The sequence below is a fragment of the Antechinus flavipes genome, chromosome 4 (assembly GCF_016432865.1).
Source record: "Antechinus flavipes isolate AdamAnt ecotype Samford, QLD, Australia chromosome 4, AdamAnt_v2, whole genome shotgun sequence".
Taxonomy (NCBI): domain Eukaryota; kingdom Metazoa; phylum Chordata; class Mammalia; order Dasyuromorphia; family Dasyuridae; genus Antechinus; species Antechinus flavipes.
In genome coordinates, this window is record NC_067401.1 from 130,905,984 (window position 1) to 130,915,247 (window position 9,264).

Consider the following 9,264-nt stretch of genomic DNA (forward strand, 5'->3'; position numbering starts at 1 on the left):
ACGTGGACAAAACCAGTTGGGGTTCCCAAGTCCCTATCTAGAATACTAGAAAATGTCAACTCCTCCTTACTTACTGCTCTAGAACCCAGCTTCTTAAACTATGGATCACAACTCCATAGTGAATGTGGGTATTGCAAAATTATGAGTTCATATACATACATATAAAGATATATAAAACTGGGGTCATGTAAAAATTTCTCAGGCAAAAAGTGGTTGTGAGTGGAAAAAGTTTGAGAAGTTCTGCTTTAGAAGAAAAATAGTCATCTGATCTCTGGGGATACAACCTTCCAGTTCAAGTGTTTGGGAAGCAGCCTACATCAGGTGCTACATTAAAGAGGTGCTTTATGTTGTCAAAAAGCTTTTTCTGTATCTTTTTGTATTTAAAAGTCTGTTACTTGTAGTTTTACTAGTATTGTGCCAACCCTATATTCCTAGAATAAACTCAAAGGGTCATAGTATATACTCTTTGCTCATGTTTTTTCAGTATTTTTGTACCAACGTTTTATTGTTGGTATTGCATTAGTTTTTTTAATACTTTGGTTAATTATAAACCTCCCTAGTATAGGTATAATTTCATTAAAGGAATTTGATACAGGTTCTCTTCTTAGCCAATTTTTACAAAGCTCATGTAAAAATGAAATTCATTTTCCTTAGAACATTTCATAAATTCATGTACAAATCCATTTAATCTTGGGAGTTTTTTCCCTTGAGATCCCTTTCTGATACTGATATTGAGTTAAATTCTTTATTTTTTGCTCTGTTTATCAGGATAGTTTATATTTTTGTAAATACAGATTTCACATTATTAGTTTTGTTAGCATATAAAATATTTCTAATAATTTTATTTCATTTGCTATATACTTTTCACTTTTGACAGAGCCAATGTTTTTCCCTTTTTAAAAAAGCAGATTATTTATTAATTTTTTAAATAGCTCCTAGTTTTATCAATTTTCTTTTTTCAGTTTTCATCTTTCAAAATTTCCATTTTTCAAATCTGGTCTCAGGCACTTGTGTGACCCTAGGCAAGTCACTTAATCCCACTTGCCTCTAAAAAAAAATCACCTAGATTTTCCTCTAACAAACTTTTTTTTTTTTAAGAGAAAGAAAAAAATCAGGTTGAAAAGAAGTGACTAACAGAGGGCACAGATGTCCATTGCCATCACTGTACTTTGTTTCCCAAGTTGGACCAAGATTATTATTTAACATCTTCTGGAGATTTCATAATCCTTTTCACCTTTCTCCTGCTCCCCTTCATGGTTGAGCATCAGAGACAATCCTGCTATTTTGGGAAGGAGAAAGTAGAAAACTGAAGATCACAGTGGTCAGAGCTTTTTTCTTTCCACCAAAGCCTTCAATTATCTCAGGATTAATGTCTCTGATTTCCCATCTCCTGTAATCCTACATAGAGAAAGCTCCCAAGAGCCTATTTCTACAATGCAGCTGAATAGTTTTCTAGTTTAACTTTTAGAACAGTTGGAAAAAGAGATCCTTACTCTTCAAACAGGAAGACAATGGGATGTGGCTGCCTGTCACACATTAATTAGAACCCTTCCATGGGGTGAATGCTGTAGCTCCATGTTCTGAGCTTTTGCCAACCAGGACACCAGGACTTCCACCTGCTCTTTATTCTAGCTTTAACCTTTGTCATCCCTAAAGATAGTGGGCGAAGCAACCCAAAGGACAATAACACACTAATCCCCTCCTTTAGGTAACATGAAACAGACTTTAGCTGGGGGTTGACTGAGTCACTGGGGCTGTCAGATGCCCAGGGTTCTTCCTACATTTGATACCAGGTGAGATCCCTGGCTGATAGGAGTTTCTACTTAGGTCACGGACCTTACTTGAGAAATAATTCAATGGACCCAGCTCAATAGTACAAAACACTTCAAACACTGATTTACAAGCAGAGTAGACAGAGCTTCTAAAGATTCCTGAGGCTCCAAGAACTTATTTTGTTTCTTCCCCATTCTCTCAGACAAGAGGCCCAGAACCATAAGGAGCTTGTAAAGCCTTTCTCATACACTTATAGACACAGTGAAAGAGGTTGTACACACTCATTGATAAGTGGAATCCTCCTTCTTGGGGATCCATCTGCACATATTCCCAACGGGGGCAGAGAGAGCTTACTCAGAGTAGGATCACCATAGGACAGATTGCTAGCACTGTTTATATCTCTTGCTACCATCCCCTTCCTGGAAACTCTCGCATATTCTAACCTAGTTATCTTGACTATTAACTTCCTTCTGTTCTCTACCTCCTGACTCTTGATGCTCAATATTCTTGCTCTGAGGCTAGCACCTGCTTAGGTTCCTATTAGTGAAGCAATATGACCTTAAGGCTTTAGGGACAGAAAGCTGAGGCTGCACTGACTTCCCATATTGATGCAAGGCAGCTGGAAATGTGAAGAGGAACCAGAACACAGATGCAGACAAAAGTGTTGTCAGGGCCGGCCCTCTGTTAGGTCTGGGGCAGCAACTGGGACAGGGGACTCACGGTGAAGAGGGAAGGCTTCTTAGTCTGCACACCCAGAGTTGGGGAATGGGGAGGATCTTGTTTCTCAACCACCCCACCCAACCTCATCCACTGGGAATAAGAAGAGATATGAGTATACCATCCACAATCCATAGACTCCTGCTACCTTTTATATCCAGTGCTTTATTAGAGATAAAGTCTCATCAGAGGGATAGTAGTAAGCCTGAGCAGTGGGCTGTTGCCCTGGGTGAGGGTGTGTGTGTATAAACACACTATAGCAAATGAATGAAATCAGGGATGCCTCTCCTATGCTTCATCCTTAGAGCCCTTGAGGCAGAAAGATGGCCAGGTAGGCTATCACAGAGGCACAGAAGTAAGGCAGGTAAATAAAGACTATTGTCCTTGGAGTAGTCAGCAGGTCACTGCTCTTGAGTACCCCAGGAGATGTAGTCAGGCCTGGTGGCAGCGTGATACTCGTCAATGAGCTGCTGCACAATCTCCCTCGAGGTGTCCAGCTCATCAAAGTTCTCCTTGAAGATGTCCTCCTTGCGGAACTGCTCCAGGAAGGCCTCTCGCTTCCGCAGCTTATCATACTGGCGACACGTTCTCTCAAATAGCTATGAGTTAGGAAGACAGAAATGAAAAAAGACAAACAAAGAATTTAGTGGTACCATGGCTTAAAGGAAGCAGGAAAGGAAAGCTGACTTTCTATTCCTACCCAATGTACAAAAGCCAGAAGCGTGGTAATCTAGGAAGAGCTGGGGAAAAAACAAAACAAAACAGTAGCAACAGTGAAGGAAGGATGAGAAAGACTTGGATCAGACTTACAGAGGAGATACTGGTATGGTTGGCCATCATGAGTCCACTGACTCGATGGGCAGATGGCAGATATGGAGACTTCCGAGACAGTGCCACCTGGATGCTTGCTGGGCCCCAAGGGATGAAATTGGCCAGCTTTCGTTCTCGGATCCTTTGTAGGCTCTTGTGGACCTAGGGCATGGGAAATGTATTCTCAACTGCTGACCGGAAGGACAAGAGACTCTCACTTAGCAGTAGGTGGGGGAACTGCCCACCTGGGTGGGATCCACCTCTCCCTGGATAATGTTGAGGATGGCAATGTAGCAGTGGTTAGTCTGGCGGTCCCGGCCTGTGGACACCATCACGTTCTTGGGCTGCAGCAGCCGACGCATCACGTCCAATACTGTTGTCTTCCTCACGCTGGCCACCTGGGGGGATTAATTATAAGGGGACATGCCAGTGGCAGTGCACTCCCAGGTACACGCAAAGATCCACACACAAAGTGACAGAGGCCCATACTAAGAGAGCTGACCAGGAGTAGTGCAGTCACTCTGAAAAGGCTCCTTATCCCTAGCTGGAGACTAAAACAGGTACACTTCTTTGTATCTTGCCCAGGATCCACATCCCCAAAATGGGAGAATGGTCTAATGGGCTTCAGGGTGTCTAGTTTTCAAACTAGTGGCTACACATTATAGGTAAGAAAAGAATTGAACTTATGTGGCCCTTAATAAAAGGTAAGGGGAGGCCTGGGAGATTTTAGGGATTCATTCTCTTCAGGCCAGCAAAAACCCAAATTTCAGGCTCAAAACTGAGAAAGAAATCAGAAAATTCTCTAGTGCAAGCCCAGAGCCTGCAGAGACACAGCAAGAGAGAGGCACACTTCTCTACCAGTCTTCGGGCCCCAAACCTCTGGGGTCTGCTCCCTGGGACAGAGTCCTGAGATAGCATGGGGAAAAAAAAAGAAGCAGGGATTAGACCTGCCCAGAGTCTGCCTAGCAGGCAATAACCTGGCAGAGCCTTGCGGAGGGTGGGGTTGGGAAGGAAGGGGAGACAGAGGACAAGGTAACTGCTTACAGACTGGTCAGTGGTGAGGGGGGTGTATCCAGTCATGAGGAAGTGGAGCCTGGGTGTCGGGATAAGGGAGGCGATGAGGCCGATGAGGTCATTGTTCATGTAGCCAGGGTAGCGCAGGGTGGTGGTGCTGGCCGACATGATGGTGGATACCTGTGAAGGAGGAGAGCCATACCACTGGCCACAGTCCACAAAAGAGCATCTCCCCTTTTCCTAGTATCATTCCATGGTAGGGAGGGACTGAAACAAAGGAGATGCACTAGGGGGCTCACCAGCTGGTTGATCTGGGAAAAAGATGGGTTCTGGATATGAAGTCTGTCAGTAGCAATCCGATTCAGAGCTGTGTTGTCTAGCACCACCTGAAGATTAAAAACAAAGTCCCCCTACCTGGAGAATGGGCCAAGAGCTCAATTTCCCCAAATTATCATGGAACCCAGTTTGTCAAACAGCCCTGCCTGAGGCTGGGGATACAGAGATCAATTCTCCATGAATCCCAAAGCTACAAAACCCATGTGTATTTACAAAATGACCTATCAGAGAATACATGGAATTTAAGGGAAGATGTGGCTCAGATGATGGAAATGTCTTGATTCTGGAGTAGGACCCAATCTATTAACCTTTTACTCCCCCATTCTCACTTCTTTCCAATCTTGACCTTACAATTAGCTAATCTTTACATTGCTCTCTTTTCATGAGTTCCTTGGCTCCTTTCCTAGTGATGCTGCTACCCTGCCAGATCCCAACTATGGGATCATTTGCCTTTTTGTAGTCCTACCACATGTAATGATGAAAGGAGATGAAGGAAATCATGGAACCAAACTGACTGGATCCACTACAAATTTTTTTTCATCTAAACTCAATTGGATTCTTATCTATGACTTCAATAAGATAATTCTTTTATTCCTCCCTATTTGACAGTTTATCTCATTCTTTGCAGAGATCATTCTAAACTTAAGCATTTAAAGCTGTACTATGACTTTTGGGACACCCTTCATATCCAGTTCCAGTCTCTCTCCTAAGCTCCAGTCGCCATCTTCAATTGTCTATTAGATACTTCAAACTGGTATCTTGTAGGCATCTCAAACTCTATATGTTCAAAACAAAATTTGTTATCTTTCCCCTCCAACCTTCCCTATTTCTGTCAAGGGTACTATCATCCCTCCAGTTACCTAGATTCACATTTTAACTGTATTCCTCTCTTCTCCCCTTCACCCCACATATCAAATAAGCTGCCAAGTCTTATAACTTCTACTTCTAGCTGATCTCTCAATTCTGTTCCCTTTTCTCTATTCACATGGCCAACAACCTAGTTCAGACCCTTATCACCTTTTGCCTGGATTAGGGCAATGCCTCCTAATTAATATCATTGCCTCAACCTTCTCCCTTTTAAATCCATCTTCTGCACAGCTTCCATTTTCCTGAAGCATAAGCCTGACCCTAAGAGGCAGTACTACAAAGGGAATTGAGGGCTGGTCTCAGTGTCTATCAAAGCTCTGGATTAAAGTTCTACTTCTGATACAAAATGACTCAATACTTATGTTCTGGTAGAGGAAATTCCTTCCTGGAAATTTCCACACTAAAGAAAACACAGGACAGGTTGAAGGGGAAAAAAAGCATAACTACATCCTTCTTCTACTCAATAAAACCCAATGGCTCTCTATTGCTTCTAAAACCAAATATAATAAGCTCCACCTTTGAGCTTTTAAATCCCTTCACAAGCTGGTCCCAATCTATCTTTCCAGACTTTTTGTATGTTAGTTCCCTCCCTTAACTTAAAGTCCAAACTGGCCTTCAGACAATTTCACGCCATATTCTTACCTCTGATCTCTGCACCTTTGCATTGGCTGTGCTTTATACCTGGAACATATTCCCACCTTCCTTCTAACTCATCAAAATCCCATGTGTTCCTTGAAACTCTAGGCTTTTTCCTCCTCAATTGTTAGTAGCTTCCTCCTATGTTTCACCTTGTATTTCCTTCACAAATATTCATTTATGTATATTCTCTCCCCTGATAGAATGCTCTTGAGGACAAGGTTTGTACACTTTTGTCCCAGTACCTCCTAGTATGGCTGTAGTTGGTGAATGTTTGTTGACTAATCTCAGAGCTTACCACACAATCTGCATTCTGTGTCAGACGCTTAAGGGTCAGCAGTGAATTGTATGGCTGTACAACAACATCACTCATTTCATCTTGGTTGGGAAATACTGAGTATGTCTGCACCAACTTTTTGGGATATCTGTGAGCAGAAGGCCAGTGGAAAAAGAAAGAGTTAGGAGGGAAATCACCATGAACAAAATCGATCCTCTACCTATCCCCCAGCTGTCTGGGTATAGTAGTGTGATTAATAATTGATTTTGGAGAATTTGGGTAACCACAGAGTTGAGGAAAAAGGAATAAAATGACCTCTTGATTCTATTCCCTAAACTCTCTTGTTGGCACAGTTCCCATTCCTAATATGATATAGCCAAACTCTTGGTTAGAAGTATACTTTCTCTGCTAAGGGAGGAGAGGGAAGGGGAAGGCTATTTCTTTTCTCCTCCCCAAAAGATTATGTATATGTATAGTTAAGATGATCACCAGGTCTTAGCGCCTATTGTTACCCAAGGGATCAGTGTTTTTCCTTTGAGAAGTAGATAAAAATTAGCCTAGGATCTTGTCCATTCCCTATCACGCATACGCACATTCTTACCTGTCATTTAGTCGCTCCAGAAGGTAAGAGCCTAGGCCAGAGCCTGTTCCCCCAGCAATAGAATGACACAGGACAAAACCCTAGTGGGTAGAGAAGAGAATCCATAATTAGCTTCTATAGAGTGAAACTTCACTTCTCATATCTGCCAAGGCCCCACCTCTTATCTACAATCAGGACAACTCAGTGGTCTCAGCAGATGAAGAACATAGCCCATTTTCTATCTCCATTCAACTACAAGTTTCTTTGGATAAAGTTTATAACCCAGAGCAAATACTTTATACATAAAGAACTGTGCACTCCCTTTCAAACCTACCACCTTTCTTCCCATTCCCTTTTTTCCCCTATCACAGACTCCTACCTCTAAGCTGTCACTGCCGTCTGCTTCCCGGTCTATGATGTCAAAGATGTCCTCATGAATCTTTTCCCCCTGTATAAAAATGAGGAAGGTCAAAGAACTTATCCACAGAGTGTTCATCCCCAGTTTGTTTCTACAAACAGCACAGAACCATTTCCTCAGACACTAATATCCTCCTTGGAAGCTATGGCTTAATTCCAACAAAAGCTTTCACTACTGACCCAAAATGAAGCTAGCTTGCATGCAATTTGTATATAACTCATTTAAGATACAGAACTTTCCATAGCCACCAATCTTCTTTTCATATCCACCACTTATTTCCCTTTGCTATGACAGAGGAAAATAATTATTGCTTTGGGTGATAGGTTAGAAACTATTATAGTCCTTAAAAATCACCTTGTCTGACCCACTCACCAAACCTAAAGAAGGTGACTTGCCCAAGATACAAAAGGAGTAAGTGGAAGATTCAAGATTTGGACACACATTTTGCGTCTACAAATCTAAGATGCTTTCCATAATACACTACCATTGAATTTTTCTTTCTAGGAAGTGACATGATTCTCCCTTTATTCAAAAATACAATGAGAATCTTCCTAGCTTAGGGATTTCATACATTCCCGGAAAGCATGGTCTTATGCCAGCATGGGCACCTGTGAGAAGCCACTGGCCCAGTTGTTACCAGCCCCTCCACCATGTTCAGACAGGTAGATATTTTCAGGATTGTAGAGTTTGGCATAAGGAGAGTTGAGAATGGAGTGGATGACTCGGGGCTCCAGGTCCAGCAGCACAGCCCTTGGGATATAGTGTTCATCATCTGCCTAACATAGTGAAGAGAAATAACTGTTATCCAGGACATACCCAAGTTCCAAAGTCCTTGTTCTTTTATGCCCCTCTCCCACTGACTCCAGTTCCCTTCTATTCTAGATCGGGCTATTTGGACCCTCCAGCCCACCTGAACGGGACTTTCTTTTCCCCTGCCCAAACTATGTCCTTCTATTCCCATTCACTGCTTAGTTCCCGGTCCAGTAATATAAAGGGCACCTGATAGAAAAAGACGTCCTTTCGGTCTGTGCCCTCAGTGGCAAACTCCTCCACGATGCCCTCCGGGCTGATGCCATGCTCAGCGCAGAGCTGTTTCCAGAATTCAAACCCAACTGTATGGAGGTGGGGACAGAATGCCTGGGTCTGAAGGGTATGATGCCTTAAACCCAGAAAGTTAGAGAGGGGAACAGAATACCAACATCCTGGAGGGAAGAGTCCCTATGATACTGGACCCAGGGATCTGGGTGAAAAGGAGGCCGCCGTCAGAGATGGGTCTAGGATACAGCAAGCCTGGGTTCCCAGGCCCACCAGGTGCTAGAAGACATGATCCCTGGTCTGAGGGAGGAAAGGTTACTCTCAGGAAAGGGGGAATACCTAAATTTCGGGAGAGTGTATTCACACTAAGGGAAGGGAGGGGGCTGGACACCTGAGGGGGGTATGTCCACCCGAGCCTGGGGGGGAGGGGAGATGCTGCATCTGAGGGAGGAATGGGTGGATCCCCACAGGACTTTAGGAGCTGGCTGGTACAGGGAGCATCTGGATCCTGGACCTGGCTCTCACTTTGGTTGCCGCATTGGCCCAGCTGCAGGGTGATGATCTCCCTCGGCATGGCTCTCTTCTCCCGCGGCCCAGGAGCCTCCTCCTACAGTCCGTAGCCGCTGCAGCTACTGCTAGCCCGCCAGCCAACGCGCTACTCACATTGAGCATGCGCAACATATGCTCCGCAGCGCCTGATTGGTGGCGAGAGCAGAGCGCTCAAAAGACTAAAGGGAAATAAACACTTTCCCCTGTCTCGGGGCTTCACTGATGCGCTCTACGCATGTACGTCGCCGGCTT

At 43.7% G+C, this 9,264-nt stretch overlaps 1 protein-coding gene across 1 annotated transcript; it reads right to left on the minus strand.

Moving 5' to 3' along the window:
- Window positions 1–2,635: 2,635 nt before the first annotated feature.
- LOC127560110 (tubulin gamma-1 chain) lies at window positions 2,636–9,162 on the minus strand. Its single transcript, XM_051994417.1, has 11 exons — window positions 8,989–9,162; window positions 8,428–8,540; window positions 8,037–8,204; window positions 7,390–7,458; window positions 7,032–7,111; window positions 6,452–6,578; window positions 4,614–4,700; window positions 4,345–4,494; window positions 3,546–3,698; window positions 3,301–3,462; window positions 2,636–3,089 (listed from the first exon to the last, which is right to left on the minus strand). The coding sequence occupies exons 1-11, from the start codon at window positions 9,035–9,037 to the stop codon at window positions 2,892–2,894; spliced, it is 1,356 nt and encodes a 451-aa protein (XP_051850377.1). The 5' UTR covers window positions 9,038–9,162; the 3' UTR covers window positions 2,636–2,891.
- Window positions 9,163–9,264: the final 102 nt, after the last annotated feature.

Excerpts from the sequence above, each read along its gene's own strand:
- LOC127560110 (XM_051994417.1), bottom strand. The coding sequence starts at position 9,037 with ATGCCGAGGGAGATCATCACCCTGCAGCTGGGCCAATGCGGCAACCAA. Across the intron at positions 8,541-8,988 it reads GGGCCAATGCGGCAACCAAA|TTGGGTTTGAATTCTGGAAA; the intron begins GTGAGAGCCAGG and ends ACCTCCATACAG. Across the intron at positions 6,579-7,031 it reads CTGGAGCGACTAAATGACAG|ATATCCCAAAAAGTTGGTGC; the intron begins GTAAGAATGTGC and ends TTCTGCTCACAG.